We start from the raw sequence: 18,318 nt of genomic DNA on the forward strand, positions 1-18,318 counted from the left end.
ATATGTACTGCAGTTGGTATATAAAATGTGCAAACTGATTTTATCACTATTTTTCTTTAGCGAGAACTGCAGGAAGTTGTTCACCTCTGGAACACTCACGGAATTCGCCCATGCAGAAATGCTGCATCTCCAGGTGGGCGCCCAGTGATGATGTACACCCTACCCGAACGTTTTGGAGCCAGAGAGTACTTGAAAGAGGTATCTCGAGAAAAGATAGAGATCTGCAGAGGAGAATGCCTTCAGAGAGGACCGTACCCCTGTGATGATATACAGCGTTTGGCATTTGTTGTCTCGCCATGGCAGAAAACAGTCTTCATCCACCCACCTCTCCAGAGGAAGCCATCGAGCTTTACATGGTCTTACGTGCTTACATACGAGCGCAGATTTCATGAATACAACCTGCTCTACAGGATCACATGACAGGATCATGTAACCCTCCAAAAATGGTAGACCTTACGGACCATGAATTTAACTGTAAAGGGTATTAAAAGAGTAAATTACTGTGAATTATTGCTCCACATGGACATCTCCACGTTGTGCCTCGTACATCTTCTTTCTATTCCAGAAAAGCAAACGTCCAATGTATGCATGAAAAAACATGGGGAATCTTGGGTGCATTGTGTTCATCATTTATAAATAAAGGTTTCTAATACATTGTGTCTATAATGGTGTGTATGCTTAATGTCAAATGTAGCTCTTACACAATATCTGCTGATACCGAGCAGTGAAACCTTTTTCTTTTTTGATACTTAGTTTTTTGTTTATTATAGCACTAAGAAATGATACATTCCAGATTTTTTTTTTTTGGGGGGGGGGGGGGGGGGGGGGGATTGTTCTGGTGAATTGGCTCTCTGTGTAATCTGTAATCAAAACAATTAGACGTAACAAAATTTGGTGAGTATTCGTATTTGCTTATCATGTCTTCTCCCAAACATATAAACAGATCAGATCAACTACTGTATTTTTAGGTATTTGAATGCCATGTCACTCTACATTTATGTTAAAATGCAGTTGTCATTCAACTTTCAGCAAATGAAGCATACTTATGAATATATTTTAATATAGCAAGTTCTTTACTTGAGTTTGGACATATTTAATACCCGTAACATTTAACAATGCAAGCATGGAAAAGAAACATGTCCAATTTAAAGATTGCAGGTTGAAACATATCTTGTCTCACAGAGCAGGACTCTTGAACTACATGACTAAACAGGTAACACATAATCTGTTTGCAAAACAAACATAAAATCCCAAACCACCTTGTACCAGACTCACAAACACTGTCGTATTAACATTTGACATGAGGTAGAGATTCAAATTCTATAATAACAGCAAAAATACAATGGTTTTTCTAACGTACAAACATTCCCATCCATCCTAGACTGATAACAAAAGTGAATTGTTGAAAGGGCAGAAAGAACATTTTCAATCAATCTGTGCTTGTGTGAGTTATTGTTGGTCGTTCATGGTCGTTCAGTCCCTTGGCCAATATCCTGCCGACAGATTTGCATTCTTCCTCTTGCCATTTCGGGGAGAGTGATGGCACCCTCACATCTGCACCTTCTGCTGCACAGTCTAGGAATTCTGTCCAGAAGGCAGCGTATACATCCCTAGACACACCATCAGCATCTGCCCCCATTTCATTAATAAAGCTGTATTTCACAGAGTTTGTCATAACTGCTTCATCCTTGAATTGGGTAATAAATTCATCTAAGAGAGTTACTCGGTGAAGTTTCACACTCACACGTAAAAGTTCAAAGGCAGGACTTGGTGGTCTACCAAAAGCTGTCTCAGCATCATTAGGAGTTGAGGTGTAAGTGGGGATGTTATAGTTGTTCGTCTTCTATTGCAAGGTTTGGATCATGTATGAGTGTATCATCAAGATCACCTAAAAATTGACCCCCTGTCAAAGGACCAAAACTGACCTCTGATGTATTACACAAAGACGTAGGAACAATAATCTGAACAGCTGCAGTGCTCAGCTCATCATCTTCCGTTGTGTGTATTTGACTTATTTCACTGCTATGTATTTTCTACGTCAGCTGCTCCACCTTTTCCATTGTCTGTTTCTTTTGTCCACATTCTGTTGAGTTTTCATGTTGCTCATCTGTCGGTATGTCAGCTCCTTCCTCTTGGTCATCTCCACCGGCAAGGGTCTTTGTGAACGAATAAAATCTTAACAAAGCTAATTTGTGTGTGTCATAACACTCCCGCACACTTACGTCCTCATCAACTTGTGCTTCCTGAAAGTTAACGATGTCATGACTGAACTCTTCCCACTTTCCCATTGTTGACTTCTCATTCGGGAAAAACTGTTGTTTTGCTTGAGACAGGATCTCAGTTTTAGTGGCATTCTTGTTAATATCCAGAACTCTGGTTCCTCCACCGCTGCGTTTTCTGACTTGTTTGTTGTCATGTATCCACCCTAATTCTATTTTTCTGGTTGTCTTCCAGACTCGCTTATTATTTTTTAGGTACACATTTGTTGGTTTCACTGTATTCTCTCTCTCTCTCCCTCAAAACCATGATCACAGGCTTCGTTACCCATTGTGCCCATTTTCTTACTAGGTTTTTGGAATAAGGTAAGTCTTTTTGTATCATCTCCACCTCTTCTCTGTTTTTCCACTGAGAAACGTCTTGTAGCAATCCTATCACCATAGGCTGGAATGTAAGAGGCCAAAGCAGCATCATCTATTTCTCCAATTATCGAGCTGTCAATCTATATTTAAAAAAAAAAGAAAACATTAGACATGATGAAACAAAACATTTATCTCCAAGAATATTTACTTCTGTGTTTAATTCTCGGACAACAAATTACAAATGCTTAATGCAGATGATAACACAAGTGGACAGTGTAAGACAATAAAAACAGATTTGGAAGCTGGCAATAATGTGAGTGCGCTTATATAACATCAGACATTTAAGTTTACGGCTAAGTTTCTAATAGAGAATGCTCAGACCATATCTTAGAGAACCTGATGACCCTCCATGTGAAACATCTTGTTCACTCCAGATAAAGAGTCAAGTCTACAACAGTTTGCAGAGGTTCACCTTTTTTTGCAAGTTTAAAAAAAAGATTTTGCAACTATAAGACACAGGTATTTGGAACTGAAAAATACAGTATAGCATTTCAGTTTTAAGATAAATCAACTACTGAAGAGCTACGAATTATTACAACTCCTTTTTTAGATTAGCATAATAATTCTCAAAATTATACTTAGTCCCCACCACCACAATGTCGTCTGTATTTTTTCATTTTCAAATTCACGCTGCGGGCCCAATTGTAGCCCCCCAGCGGTCAAGTTTTGGCTTCGGGCTGAATGTTTGACACCCCTGGTCTAAAATGTATTGGTAAAAGTATAATCATAAATTAATTTGAATGTAAAATATAGTTGAGAAAATAATCTAAAAATTAATATATACCAGCAGGAACAGATTTCCTGTGACTTACATGATCTTGTTTAATTTTCTGAATACTCTCCTCATGAACACCTCTGTTGCGTAGAAATTCCCACAGACCATCATCATCTTGTGGGAGGCCAGGGGTTGAGGATGTAGCCATTGCAATGCTGGCAATGAAAAAAATGGAGGAAAAGGGCATCATCTATATGTGTAATCATTTGAAACTCAACCTGTCATCAAATGTGCTTACTTTAATGCGCTTACTCAAATCACCACCAAAACTGATTTGTGTTGTGTCCTTGTGTAATGAAAGCCTTGACTGGTTATTCAAAAATAAGAACATAACGGCACTCTAATAGTGCAAAAGACTAAACTCAGCAGCTCAATGTGGGCTTTTATCAGTTTTGTTGTTGTTGTGAACAGTATTTCAATAGTCTACGGGCAACGTTCTGTGTTGTTTACATGCTTACGTGCCCCATGTTAAACAATTAACACTGTTACTATGCCTCTGTAGTGTTAGTGTATACTTGGTATATAAACTAACGTTACAACGAATGTCTCGTTCTACTTACGGAAGCGTAATGTTATTGTATACTAACGTTATGATGAAAAGCACGTTGTCAAGTCAAGGACGAGCAATGAACAGCATCAGCTAAGCATATAGTAACTGTTACCTTACTGAAATCATGTCGAGGAGACGTTCGACTTCGTCTATTACTTACTTGCTACATAAAACCATATAGTAAATATTGGCTTACATTAGAATCGTATGCAGTCTAAAACTAAAGTATTTAGAGTATTATACAATGTGTGTTACTCATTATGTGACTTACCTTAATTGAAGCGGTAATGTAAACGCGTATGGGCAGGTTGAAGGTGTGTGAGCAGTAATCCGCCATGAGTGAGTCCGCAAAGAGTCACTTGCAGTTCGCAGGTTCTCGCGTGAGTTCGATGTGTCCCGATAACTCGGGAAAAAAAATTAGTCCGAAAAACAGAAAAAAAAATAGTCAGAAAAACAGGTGGAAAAAATTTGTCCGAAAAACAGAAAAAAAAATAGTCAGAAAAACAGGTGGAAAAAATTTGTCCGAAAAACAGAAAAAAATAGTCAGAAAAACAGGTGGGAAAAATTAGACCGAAAAACAGAAACAAAATAGTCAGAAAAACAGGTGGACATTTTTTTTTCCAGAAAAACAGAAAGAAATAGTCAGAAAAACAGGTGGAAAAAAATTAGTCAGAAAAACAGAAAAAAAATTGTCAGAAAAACAAAGCCCTCAAAAAAATTATTCAGAAAAAGTTTTTTTTTTTTTATCCAAGTGAATGCAATACGCTTCCGTAAATACGCTTCCGTATTTATCAACCTAATAGCCCTTTGCATTAATTAGTATCCAAATAAGTAGCTCCCAGTTTCAAAAAGGTCGGTGACCCCAGGTACTAAATTATATGAAAAGGTACAATGAGGGGGCATAACGCTATGTACTATAGTCTCCGGAGCAGAAGGTGGCGGTAGTGCGCCATTAAGCTGGATGTCAACCGCCGTAAAACAACTAAAAGAAGACCAAACGGAAAGTCGAATATGGACTTCTGCATTTTGTTCCCTGATCTGTTTCGATATGACTCACTGTACATATTTTTTTTAAAAAAGAAGGTCAAACGGACCAATAGCTGTCATAAAATGCGAAATAATTATATTAACTAGGTCCAATGTTTCCGAATCCGGTTAAATAGGGAGGCCAAGACGACTTTATCCTGTTCCAAGTTGTGTACTTTTCCACGGAAGCACCGCCTCCTAATTATCGAGTTTTTTAATTTAATTATTGATAATAAAAAAATTAACAGCATGCTGCGTGTTTCACTCCGGAAGTTCACGCGAGGTATGGCGACGAGAACGGAGTCGTGATCTCACCACTTTAGCTTCTTCTTCTTCTTCTTCTTCTTTAAAAGTTTCACAATACGTGTACGGAAATTCCTCGCCCATGACTCCCGCTGACGGTCGAATTTTACAAGTAAGTTGGGCTCTGCTCTTTTTCTATTCTAAGCTATATTAAACCAACCATACGGATGTTTTATTTGTTAGTTCCCAGGAGTGCGAATGGATGTTTATCGTCGAACTCAATGCTACGATTCACTTCCTACATCGATGGCAGTTTCTGATACAGAAATGCTTCGTGCTATTCATCAAATATCAGAGGCCCTCGGCAGCAATGAACGCTCCAAGGTTTTCTACTTGTGCGAGACTTCGGACACAGATAATACAGCAGCCCATGTGAAGGAGACGCTTAAGTCCAAAGTCACAAGTTATGACAAAGGGCGTCTGTTTTTGGCTGAGCTCATGGTGCATTTGAGGAGGTATGACATCCTCAGGCAGGTATTTGGCTTCAGCAGGGATGAGGTGGAGAGAGCTTTGAGATCCAGGCGGGTTTTCCCCAGATTCAGGCGAGTGACATATTATTATTATTTTCGTTTAACACTTGAACAATGTTCCTAGGTGTTTTAACAGTGCAGTTCCGTTTCATTTGACAGTAAGAAAAACACGGTAAATATCAATCTTTAACCCAGAACTGGGATGGCTTTTCTTAAAGTGACCCAAAATATACCAAAATGGATGTTATATTTACCAGTGTGTTTTTAATCAAGGGAAATGATGGGAATGTTGCGTGTGGTGGACCCCGTGCAGTTTGCCGACCGAGCAAACAGGTCTGCGGATGACGCAATCCAAATGGAACTGCACTGTACCTCCAACACGGAACATAAATCGTAGAATTTTTCCACACCAAGTCAGGCTCGTCTGTCCGAACTAAGCCTTGTTTCAAGAGCTCATGACAACTGGCGAACCGTCTTCCAAGACAACCAGAACGGTCCAGTTGCGATCGATTCGATGCCCCGAGAATGTGGACTTTCGCATTGTCCCCGAGCTTGCATGCGTTTTCTTTGGCTACTCCCGGTTACTTCCTCATTCCAAAAACACAACTCCGCTTACGTTTTGGCTTTGGCCCCCGTTTGGAACCCGCTCTGGATCATTGGCCAGCCTCGCTGCCACATAATTGGCAAATAAACTTGTTGTCAGGGCGGTTATGTAAGGTGCGGCCACGATTGCATAACAGTGGGATGGAACGGCTCGCTCACAGGCACGTTTTCAGACATAAGCAGGCATATTTTGTTTATTTGGATGGGATACTGCACCTTAATAAAACAAATGAAGCAAAATACATGATTCAACTGTAGAAGTGGCAAATTTAGCAGAGGGCTAATTTCCATCCGTAGTTCCCAAAACATAGAAATATGTAGCCCATTAAATACAAAAGTAGCTGAAAGAAAATACAATATACATTTAAGAACAACAAAAACAATAAATAAATAAATAATATACTTGTAGATACAAAAGAGGTACTTGGTTGTTTTAGTTCCACGCTCAATAGGTAGCCAGGCACTCCAGAGACACAATTATTTGCATACAAGCCACTCAAAATTCGTTTTTTTCCGCAATAGGTTCCTTGTAATGTTCACGTTATTGCAGGTCACAAATGTGTTGTTCCTCTTGTCGTCCCCGCTCCCTCCCGCAGAGTACTGATGGCTTACATAAGTGAGGACATGGCCAAGGAGGATGTGAACAGTGTGAAGTTTCTGCTGGGTGACATGCTACCGCGTGAGAAAATGGAAACTGCTAAGGTAAATTGTGTTGGCGGGGGACTTTTGTTGTTGCCACTGGAAACATTGAAGTGAACACTCACTTTCGTTTCTGAACATTTTCTCGCTCTTGCAGAACTTCCTGGACTTGGTTCGAGAACTCGAGCACATAGGCAAGGTTTCCCGCACAAGAGTGGACCTTTTGGAGGAATGTTTAATGCACATCGGCAGGGTAGACCTGGCCAAAAAACTCAAGGTGTACAAGATGTCAGGTGAGCGTGTGCAATACCCATTGAGTACTATGTGAACCAACTAAACTACACACAATTGCAGAGAAAAAAAAAGAATGAAAAATTACGCAATTTCACCAAAGTCCTTCAATCCTTAAAATGCTTGAGACATTATGCAGTTAGTGAGTGAGCTGAAGCCAAGTGCCCAATTAGTTTAATGACTATATTGGAATGTACATTTCAAGTGACACACATACACCATGGTTGTGGTTACACCGACCGAACAGAATGTCACTAGAATGAACCAGTGTAAATCCAGCCTAAATGTTACCTTGTGTGCAAATTCTCTTTTATTCTTCTCAAGCTCCCCCTTGGCCTGAAGTCCTCTTGCACTCCCCAGGGGAAGAGGCGTGCGTCACGCTTTGAAAACCGCGTGCAGTATTTGAAGAAACGCAATCTCACATACTGTACCCATTTAAAAAAAATAATAATAATAAATAAATTCCAAATTTGAATTACACTAGTAATAGTGTACTGGTTAAATGATACTTCCATCTTGCTCCTCTGTCAGTAACTGCTTTCTCAATCTTTTTGTCTTGCCTCGTGTCATTGATTTCCCGTGTATTTTACATCTGATTTCAGTAAACGTGCCAGTACCTGAGGAAGTGGTGCACCATGCCTGCCAGGTACGATTCACACCGAAACAATTTATGGACATAAGTATTGGGACACCTGAAAAACCAAAGTTGGTAGCATATAGTTGTCTAAAATGTCTTTTTAAGATGACAAATTAACTTTCAGGTGGACCCAAGACTTTTGTCCTCCTTTTGTTGCTCTATTTCATCAACCTGTGGTGAATTTCAAACATGTCTCTGCTTGCATCTGTGTAGCAGAGTCCAGTAAATCGGTACACGTTCGCCAGTGACCCCAGAGGAGAGTGCATAATCATCGACTGCGTGGGTAATGATGGAGGTGAGACATTAACCACAGTACATACATTGAAAGACTGCGTTTTGTGTACAGTAGAACTTAGGGCTGGGAACAACTGTAGATTATACTATCATTTGATTTGTCTTTTGTGCCCCACCAGCGTTATGCTGTTTGTCTTCCCGATAAGCCTCAGTTTCCTTCAAGAACAGTTGTGCCTTGAGATCCAAGCTTAAGTCACTATGTGACGACGATCGTAACTCAAGACACACTTATCGCGCATGATCTATTCCCATTAAAATGAATGGAAATGCCGTTAACGTGTTTCAGCCCCCCACGTTTTGTTTTAATTTATAATAGCACGCTATAATGTTGAACTTAATAAAAACTTACAGTAATGAAATAATAAAATAGAAAGTAAAGAGTTAAACAGTTGTGGCACTTTTTTTGCTTGAATTCAATGGACATTGTGCCACTCCTTCTGGTGTGTGTGCGCCCTGGTAAACCGGGGACAATACGACAGATATACATGAAGCAAACGGTCACAATAACTTAGTAAGGCAGAGAATAAAGAATGTATGCTTGTGAGTATTGTTTATTTATTCTGTCTACTTGTGTAGTTCCGCCATTTGTCTACAAATATCGGTTGCGTAGAGGGCTATAACACCGGGACACTGACGCTATTCGTTAGCCTCTCTGTGTTATTATTTTGTTGTAAGAATAAATTAAAACCGCTTTAAACACATTTTAAAACACATCTACGGTAAAAAACGCATACCGTGCTATACCTCGTGCAGCCCTGGGCTCGTCTGATCACTGCTTAATTCACTTAATACCGACGTACAAGCAAGAACTTAAATGTGCGAAGCCTACAGTGAAAACAGTCAAAAAGTGGACCAACGAAGCCAAGATGGAACTTCAAAGCTGTTTAGACTGCACAGACTGGAGTGTCTTTGAACATTCAGCTGGCAGCCTGGATGAATATACGGACACTGTCACATCCTATATCGGTTTCTGTGAAGAGGTTTGTGTACCAACAAAATCATTTCGGACATTCAACAACCACAAGCCGTGGTTCACTGCTAAACTTAAGCAGCTTCGCCAAGCTAAGGAAGATGCATATCAGAGCGGGGACAGGGCCCTGTATAATCGAGCTAGAAACCAGCTTACTAAAGAAATTAACATTGCAAAGAGGATCTATGCAGCAAAGTTGGAAAAACAGTTTAGCGCGAACGACTCGAAATCAGTCTGGCGTGCATTCCAATCGCTGACTAATTACAAGCGACGATCCCCCCAAGCTGAGAACAATAGCACACTAGCCGACGACTTGAATACCTTCTATTGCAGATTTGAAAAGGACAGTTTCACTCCACACACCCACCCGGCCGCACCCGCGACCACAACCACACCTCTGACTTCTGCGTTAACCATCCATGAACAGGATGTGAGACGCATCTTCAAACAACAGAAGATTAACAAAGCAACAGGACCGGACTACGTGTCCCCATCCTGCCTCAAAGTCTGCGCGGACCAGCTCGCTCCAGTCTTCACTCAGATCTTTAACAGATCTTTTTAAAATGTGCGAAGTTCCATCCTGTTTCAAACGCTCCACCATCATTCCAGTCCCCAAGAAACCTGCAATCTCTAGTCTGAATGACTACAGGCCTGTCGCTTTGACATCTGCGGTCATGAAGTTCTTTGAACGTCTCGTGCTGGACCACCTCAAGAGTGTCACAGGTCCCCTGCTGGACCCCCTGCAGTTCGCCTACCGAGCGAACAGGTCTGCGGATGATGCAGTCAACATGGGACTGCACTTCATCCTAGAACACCTCGACAGTGCAGGGACCTACGCGAGGATCCTGTTCGTGGACTTCAGCTCAGCGTTCAACACCATCATCCCTGAACTCCTTTCAACCAAGCTTCTCCAGCTCAGCGTCTCACCTGCCATCTGCCAGTGGATTTACAGCTTTCTGACGGGCAGGACACAGCAGGTCAGGCTGGGGGAAGCCACCTCATCCACACGCAGCATCAGCACTGGGGCGCCCCAAGGTTGTGTCCTTCTCTCTCTACACGAACGACTGCACCTCAGCGAACCCGACTGTCAAGCTCCTGAAGTTTGCAGATGACACCACTGTCATCGGCCTCATCGAGGACGGTGACGAGTCTGCATATCGACAGGAAGCGGAGCGGCTGGAGCTGCGGTGCGGGCGACACAACCTGGAGCTGAACACGCTCGAGACGGTAGAGATGATCGTGGATTTCAGGAGGCATCCTTCGCCACAGCTGCCCCTCACGTTGTCCAGCTGCCTTGTGTCAACCGTCGAGACCTTCAAGTTCCTGGGAATTACAATCTCTCAGGACCTGAAGTGGGCGAACAACATCAACTCCGTCCTCAAAAAGGCCCAGCAGAGGATGTACTTCCTGCGGCTTCTGAGAAAGCACGGCCTGCCACCGGAGCCGCTGAGACAGTTCTACACAGCGGTCATCGAATCGGTCCTGTGTTCTTCCATCACAGTCTGGCTTGGTGCTGCTACAAAAAAGGACAAACTCCGACTGCAACGGACAATCAAAACTGCTGAAAGGATTGTCGGTACCCCCCTACCCACCATTGAGGACTTGCACGCTGCCAGAACTAAGACAAGGGCGTGCAAAATCCTCTCGGACCGTCTGCACCCCGGTCACCGGCTCTTCCGGCTCCTTCCCTCAGGTAGGCGCTACCGATCAACGCAAACTAGAACTAGTAGACATTCCAACAGCTTCTTCCTTCTTGCGATCAACTTCTTAAACACCTAACCTATAATTCCATTACAACAAGCTGGAAATTTTTTGACTTGAGTTCGTTGTCACATTTCTGTGGGGCCAATTACGTATTACTCGTGCACTCACTGTAGTTGTCTCGCCATGCTGCACTATTTGCATATACTGGCCACTCATGCCAGAGTAGCATCTGCTCCATTTGCACACTGATTGAGGAGTATCTGTAACATTTGCACAACCAACATTGTCCCAGATGATCGCACTACTCGCCACTTTAAACCGCATACACTCCTTGAAGTCTCGGCGCGCTTTGCACAATGGTCATTGCACCGGACTATTGCAATATTAGTCGTTCGAACTGCTCTAAGTGCTAGAGGACTCTGCATCTTTTTGCACAATTGTTTTTTGTCAATGTCTTTATGTCCCCAAAGTGTTCTGTAAATTGACTGTCTGTTGTACTAGAGCTGCTCCAACTACCGGAGACAAATTCCTTGTGTGTTTTTGGACATACTTGGCAAATAAAGATGATTCTGATTTTAACAGTGGCTTGTCTAATGTGCCCTCAGATTGGCTGGCGACCAGGCCGGGGTTGGACCCCGCCTTTCGCCCACGGTCAGCGGCGATAGATTCTTAGATGCTATAGAAAATAGATGGATTTATGTTTTTCAATGGTTCTTCATTGACTAATGGATGAATCTCAACTAAAATTGTTGCTTATCCAAATCAGGATCATGGATACCATTCCGGTGACATTATTTTTTTTCTTCCTCAGAGATGTTGGAGCGCACAGTTTAAGTCACTGCACTTCAACGTGACCCTGCACAAATGGCTTAACCTGGTTGAGACCGTCTCAGCCCTCAGACAGGTCTTCCGGAGAAGTCCGGACCACAGCGGGGACGGCTTCGTCTGCTGCGTTATCAGCCGCAGTACCGACACTCACCTCCTGGCCACAGACACAAACTGCGAAGGGCTCCGTCTCGGAGATGTCCGCCGCCTTTTCACCGGTGATGCGTGTTCAGTACTGGTTGGCAAGCCAAAACTGTTCTTCATCCAGAGCTACACCGTATCGGCGGTCCAACCCTGTGCTACAGCGACCCACTGGGATGACGACCTGGAGACGGATGGTGGCGGTGGTCAGTTGAGACCCGATTCTATCCCGTCAGATGCCGACGTGCTCTGGAGCCACTGCCGGACTGGAGAACATCAACTGCAGCGAGGCCAACACCGTTCAATTTACCTCAAGGCTTTGACGGACGCCTTGGACAGAAGCCAGGGAAGGTACGCAGACATGCGCAACCTGTGAAAAGTTATGGCTTTCGCTTGTAATTTTATTATTAACCTAAAATTCAATATAACCTTTACAGCTGAACTTAATTTGTCCTTCTCTCAACTTTTGAATGCATATCGAACGGTTCTGTTTCAGTGTTTTTTTTTTGTTGTTGTTTTTTTTTGAACACCTGCAACAAGGAACTGAGTGGCAAAATTTACATTGTTTGATCCATGAACATTTTCGATGACGTCAACTTTATTGCCTTTCTGTGACTCTTCCAGTTTCTCTGTATCCTTGTTGCAACCTGCTGCCGACACTCTGTGCTACGCAATAGGGGCCCGAAGCCCAAAAATCTGCGACCCATCCCCATAAAGGTTTATAATTGCCTATGGATGCCACAACATGGTGGCAAAGCACTACTTCAGAATGAAAATGTCAACATGAAGCTCCTCAAATCACTTCAACGTAGTTCCTCGGCACCAAGTTGCCACAAGAAGAAGAAGGAGAATCACCTTTATTGTCATGAACATGCATGCTTCTTCGCTAATAAGTTTGAGAAATTCAAATGACCTGATTTCACGTTGCGCGGCAGAAAAACGTTTGTAACTCAGAAAGGCGTGGATGATTTTAATTCCTATTTCACATGTCGACTGAGGCACCATAGAGGCAATATTACATTTCAAATACGAGAAAAAGTTGGTTTGGTAAAATATGGCACCTTTAAACATTGACCTGTTGAACATGTGCAGTCAAAGGTTTAGAGAAGGTTAAATAAAGTTCACCTGCAATTTTAGGTTCATCGTGAAAGTTCAACCGAAAGCCGAACATCCCTACCTTTTTGTGTGTAGGTTACGTGGTGATTATTTTCTGTTGCTTTTTAGTACTAAACTAGTGTTTGTATTCTGACAGGAGCAGACACGTGGTGGATCTCCACGTGGAGGTGAATGGAGCAATCTTTGAGCACAACAGCGGGTATCCCGAGGAGCAATACCACATAGACCTGAAACACACTTTAAGAAAAGATCTTTACTTATAGTTTTCCAACTACTTGCCTATTTCATAGCTGTCAGGCATATTATTATGGGACTATTATGGCAGAGCATGCCTGCCACTAACTGCTGCTGAGCAGTGATAGTGCTTAGGGGTGCAATGAAGCCTAACTTAATATTGCTCATACTAATTAATTATAGCTGATATATTATTCTTCAGACAAATTGTGGCCCACACTGTTGAACGTGCGCCCACAAATCTCGGCCATGTTCGGGTCGAACGTTTTTCTTGTTCTCGTGTTGGCATGGAGATGTAATTCCCAGCCGTGTTGTTTTGTCATGTTGTAACTGAGTTTTGTTTGTCAAGCTTCCAAACTTTGTCAAAGTGTCGGAAAATATTCCGTGTCGATCGAAAGGCGGAGAGCAAATTCGGCCGAAAAAGAAGATTTCAATGAGCAGGTATTAGATTTCGTCTGAGTTCGTAATGCCAGCAAGAGGGAGAGTCCTCTGAAAAAACTCAAAAAAAATTCTGCGATTACTCGTCTCTTCCTGACCTGGTTGTCCAAAAATTTGTATTAATTAATTTATTTATTTTTACACAAACCGACCTTTGTTACTTGTACATGCAACGTTTTCATTTCATTTTTTTTTGTACATTCTGAAATGTCATACAAGTGTAAAGAGAGCTGGAAAATATAACTAAAATGAAGTGAAACAACTCCCTATTTGCCCATGGAAAGGGAACATGAAGGTGATGTTTTATATACAGTATCTTGCTGGTTGTGTAGTATCCAAGAGCCAAAGTTTCCAATTTACGTGACAAATAATTAGTGTACGTCAAAAATAATTTCTTTTATTTCTCGTGTAAGAAGCAGCCAGACCCTTTTCCTACGTCGCGACAAATTGCTTTTTGGTTCTAGAGTTGCTCGGCTGAGAGACGAGCTTTGTAGAGATTCAACTCCATGTTAAATTTCTTGTATGAGTTTAGAAATGATTCCACAGTTGATAATATGATGATTGTGATGTAAATGATTAAAGGTGACTGACTTCTAAACCTTTCTGTTTGTGATTTCTTAAAACCGTTAAATGTTTACAATTTAGAAATAAAGACAGGCTTCATTCAGGTTTTGAAGTTTAGTTTTTAGGATGATGCCTTGTTTCAAGATACACCAAGTTAGATTTAAGACAGAGCTTGCTTATCGTTCACTAATTCGGAGGAATTATTTTATTATTTTTTCCCCCTATCCTTCAGGTTAGTTAATTTTATGTTAGTAAGAAAACATGGATTTAACAACTTATATTTAGTATATTTCACTCATTTTGAGGCTGTAGAATTAATTTTAAGTAACACATCTGTAAAAAGCAGCATTTAACTCTTAAACTTCGTACAGTATACGAGTAGTTCCCATATTTGGGTGCTGTTAAACATAACTTTGAAAAGTGATCTCATTTCAAAGCAAACATCTGCTCATTTTAAACCTAAATACATCTGACATGCTTATTTCTAGATTTTAAAACTATTTCATGTGGTAGCAAACATAAAAATAAAATAAAGAAAGGAGACTATCACTGTTTGAAAAGTTTGGAGTATTTTATTCGGGATAAAATATACACTTTTCCATCTTACCACAATGAGTCAATATTTGTTTAGCTGTGTGCATTTACAGCTGCTGTTTTCATCAACACACTTGCATCTCATGCTTTCTCACTCATGTGTATTCTTGTGTGTGCTGTCAAAGTGCCTTTCAGAGAATTTGTTTTTTTTTTTTCCATCACAAGCTGAGCATGAAACTCTCCCCAGTTGGTCATTTTGTGTGTTGAACCAACCCTGTCCTATCTTTAATGAAAGTTAGGTGGCAGATTAAGCAGGCAAAAGTTGACACTGGGGAGAACCAAAGTGTGTCGCCTTGCGTGTTTTTCTAAATTTCCCTTCTGAGTGAATCTTTGACCACAAACCGAGCAGGCAAAAGGTTTCTCACCTGTGTGTGTTCTTGTATGCCTTATTAAAGTTGTCTTCTGATTAAATGTTTTACCGCAAACCGAGCAGGGAAAAGGTTTCTCCCCAGTGTGTGATCTTGTGTGCCTTATCAAACCAGTTTTCCAAGTGAATATTTTACCACAAACTGAGCAGGCAAAGTGTGTCTGTCCAGTGTGTGTTGTTGTGTGTCTCCCCAGTTGTTCCTTATGAGCGAATCTTTCGCCGCAAACCGAGCACGGAAAAGGTTTCTCCCCAGTGTGTGTTCTTGTGTGCCTTATTAAACCTGCTTTCCAGGTGAATGTTTTACCACAAACTGAGCAGGCATAAGGTTTCTCGCCAGTGTGTGTTCTCGTGTGTCTTTCTAACTTTGACTTGTTGAAAAATGTTTTGTCACACTGAGAACATTTGCAGCGTTTGTTGTCAGTGGGAATTGTCAGTTCACCTTTGGAGTGTTCGTCATCAATGTCCGAGGAGTGTGACGTTATGTCGTCGCTATCTGACAGTGGGGCTAAGAGGCTGTCTGCTTGTGATCCCCCACAATGGTCTCCATCATCACCATCATCATCATCATCATCACTCTTCAATGGCAACTTGGTGATATTGGCCTCCTCGAGCCCTTGAATCTTCTGTCCCTCTGGACTGATGCTGTGTTCCTCCTCTTCTTCTTTAATGGGGGCTGGCTCTGGACCCTCCTGCTTCACCCAGGAGCTCCATTCCTGCTGCTCAGAAGGAAGATCTTCTTCATTGACATCTGCAGGACACAAGAATACAAGCACACATACAGTGAGTGCCGTAAAAGGTATTGGACCCCTCCTCAAATTATTAGATATTTGCATAGTTTCCCCACTTTAATGTTCAAGATCATCAAGCAAATATAAATATCAGACAAATATAACCCAAGTGAACTTACAATGCTGTTTTTAAATGGTGATGTCATTTATTAAGGATAAAAAAAAACTACCTGGCCCTGTGTGAAAAAGTAATGGTCCCCTAAACCTCATAACTGGTTGGGCCATCCTCAGCAGAACTGAAATCCAGCGTTTTCTATAACTGGCAATGACTCTTTCACATCGCTGTGGAGATATTTTTGGCCCACTCTTCCTTGCAGAATTATTTAAATTCAGCAAAAATGGAGGGGTTTTGAGCACGGATGGCCTTTTTAAGATCATGCCACTGCATTTCAATCGGATTCAAGTCTGGACTTTGACTAGGTCACGGCATAACTTTCATTTTTATTTGATTTCATTATTTCTTCAAGCCATTCAAAAGTTGACTTGCTGGTATGTTTTTGATCGTTATCCTGCTGCAGAAACCAAGTGCGCTTCAGGTTGAGGTCACAAACTGATGGTTGAACATTCTGCTTCAGGATTTTCTGTTAAAGAGCAGAATTCATGGTTCAATCAATCATAAGTTGTCCAGGTCCTGAAGAAGAAAGCAGCCCAAGACCTTCACCCTACCACCATGTTTGACTGTTGGTATGTTGTTGTTTGTCTATAATGCTGTGCTACATTTACGTCAGATGTAACGACACACAAACCTTCCAAAAAGCTCAACTTTCATCTCGTCAGTCCGTATATTCTCCCAAACGTTTTGGGAATTATTAATTTTGAAAATGTATTTATTTATTAATTAATTTATTTTTTGCCAAAGTAAGACTAGCCTTTTATGTTGTTTTTGGTCAGCAGCGCTTTTCGCCATGGGTGCCATTTTCCCCCAGTCTCTTCCTTATAGTTGCGTCGATGAACACGACACTTAACTGAGGCATGGGAGGCCTGCAATTCTTTAGAAGTTGTCCTGAGTTCCTTTGTGGCCTCCTGGATGAGTCATTGCTGTTCTCTTGGGGTAATCTTTGTAGGCTGCCCGCTCGTGGGAAGGTTGACCACTGTTCCATGTTTTCTCCATGTGAGGATAATTGCTCTCCCTATGGTTTGCTGGAATCCTAAAGCTTTAGAAATGGCTTTTCATGATTTAGCAAAGGGGCTACTGACTTTTTCACACAGGGCCAGGTAACTTCGAATAGTTTTTTTTTCCTTAATAAATGAAAATTACCATTTAAAAACAGCATTTTAACATCACTTGGGTTATATTTGTCTGATATTTACATTTGTTTGATGATCTTAAACATGAAAGTGGGGAAACTATGCAAAGATATAAGAATTTCAGAAGGGGGCCAATACTTTTTCACGGCAATGTAGCTTGGAAAACTCAAGCTTTGCTCAGTCAATTCACATTATGATCGTCTCTCTAAAACATTCACTAAAGTTTTAGAACATGACAATTTTTTTTAGGTTGTTTTTTTTTCAACTTATGTAAATTCCCACCGTATCTCGGTTTGTGCCATTTGAATCTATTCATTGGACTTGAACTACTTGACTTTCAATAAAAAAAAATTAAAAAAAAAGGAAATATTGGTATTTTCTAAGACTTTTGATCAGGAGTGGTACCAGTCAAAAGTTTTAGAACACACCAATTTTTTTCCCAGTTTTTGTTTTCTTTTTAAATTGAAAGTCAAGTAGTTCAAGTCCAATGAATCGCTTAAAATGGTACAAACTGATATGAGCGGTGAACTTGCAGAGCTGGGAACTGTGTGAATGACTTCTGACCGGTAGTATATCTCTCAATGAAGTACTAAGCCGATGCAATATCATTTAGGAATAGTGCTAATGAGCAAATAACAATCTGCTAGTAGTGAGAGTGAGAAGTGAACAAACCTGCTTTGTGTAACACATCTCGAGGCTTCTTGAAAGCAGCATCGAGCGGTTGGCGTTGTCTCTCGTTCTCCTCTTTTGCTCGCCGAAGTTCCTCCTCGTACTCTACTTTCACACCCCTTGCACACATTTTCACACGATAACCACCAACCTCACTCGATCTCTGCTTCGCAATGTGTCGCTAAATTTCACCTGAAGCTAAAGAGTGCACCGACAATAGTAATTCATCGGTTTGTTCTCGTACTCGACAAATATATGTACAAAATAAAGAAGAAATTGGATCATGAACGCGAGCGTCGACATCTCGCCGTCTTGCTGCTTATTTTTCAGCGTTCATTCGAGACAGGTACTTCCGCCAGACGAGACAGTTGGTACATTATACTGCGTTACTGCCGCCTGCAGGCGAGGAGGTGTCATTACACCCTTTTCTATT

At 41.4% G+C, this 18,318-nt stretch overlaps 2 protein-coding genes and 1 long non-coding RNA gene across 3 annotated transcripts; 1 reads left to right on the forward strand and 2 right to left on the reverse strand.

The window, feature by feature from the left end:
* Window positions 1-1,052: 1,052 nt before the first annotated feature.
* On the reverse strand, window positions 1,053-6,473 carry LOC133410392 (uncharacterized). Its single transcript, XR_009769553.1, has 3 exons — window positions 4,236-6,473; window positions 3,452-3,569; window positions 1,053-2,719 (listed from the first exon to the last, which is right to left on the reverse strand). It is a non-coding gene; the product is annotated as an uncharacterized LOC133410392 (long non-coding RNA).
* Window positions 4,943-14,253, forward strand: LOC133410391 (CASP8 and FADD-like apoptosis regulator). The gene is made up of 8 exons (XM_061691516.1): window positions 4,943-5,405; window positions 5,477-5,835; window positions 6,963-7,068; window positions 7,163-7,298; window positions 7,899-7,942; window positions 8,150-8,245; window positions 11,731-12,218; window positions 13,120-14,253. Exons 1-8 carry the CDS (start codon window positions 5,376-5,378, stop codon window positions 13,244-13,246), a joined length of 1,386 nt encoding a protein of 461 aa, XP_061547500.1. The 5' UTR covers window positions 4,943-5,375; the 3' UTR covers window positions 13,247-14,253.
* Window positions 14,254-14,801: 548 nt separating this feature from the next.
* LOC133410684 (zinc finger protein 577-like) lies at window positions 14,802-18,230 on the reverse strand. Its single transcript, XM_061692124.1, has 2 exons — window positions 17,889-18,230; window positions 14,802-15,928 (listed from the first exon to the last, which is right to left on the reverse strand). The coding sequence occupies exons 1-2, from the start codon at window positions 18,013-18,015 to the stop codon at window positions 15,039-15,041; spliced, it is 1,017 nt and encodes a 338-aa protein (XP_061548108.1). The 5' UTR covers window positions 18,016-18,230; the 3' UTR covers window positions 14,802-15,038.
* Between the last annotated feature and the right edge of the window lie 88 nt (window positions 18,231-18,318).

Source organism: Phycodurus eques, chromosome 12, assembly GCF_024500275.1.
Source record: "Phycodurus eques isolate BA_2022a chromosome 12, UOR_Pequ_1.1, whole genome shotgun sequence".
Classification (NCBI taxonomy): domain Eukaryota; kingdom Metazoa; phylum Chordata; class Actinopteri; order Syngnathiformes; family Syngnathidae; genus Phycodurus; species Phycodurus eques.

What these genes read in the sequence shown, in the direction of transcription:
- LOC133410391 (XM_061691516.1), top strand. Translation starts at nt 5,376, where the DNA reads ATGACTCCCGCTGACGGTCGAATTTTACAA. An exon ending in CGGGTTTTCCCCAGATTCAG is followed by an intron (nt 5,836 to 6,962) that starts GCGAGTGACATA and finishes TCCCTCCCGCAG; the next exon opens with AGTACTGATGGCTTACATAA. An exon ending in TTGGACAGAAGCCAGGGAAG is followed by an intron (nt 12,219 to 13,119) that starts GTACGCAGACAT and finishes GTATTCTGACAG; the next exon opens with GAGCAGACACGTGGTGGATC.
- LOC133410684 (XM_061692124.1), bottom strand. Translation starts at nt 18,015, where the DNA reads ATGTGTGCAAGGGGTGTGAAAGTAGAGTACGAGGAGGAACTTCGGCGA. An exon ending in AGATGTGTTACACAAAGCAG is followed by an intron (nt 15,929 to 17,888) that starts GTTTGTTCACTT and finishes TGTGTCCTGCAG; the next exon opens with ATGTCAATGAAGAAGATCTT.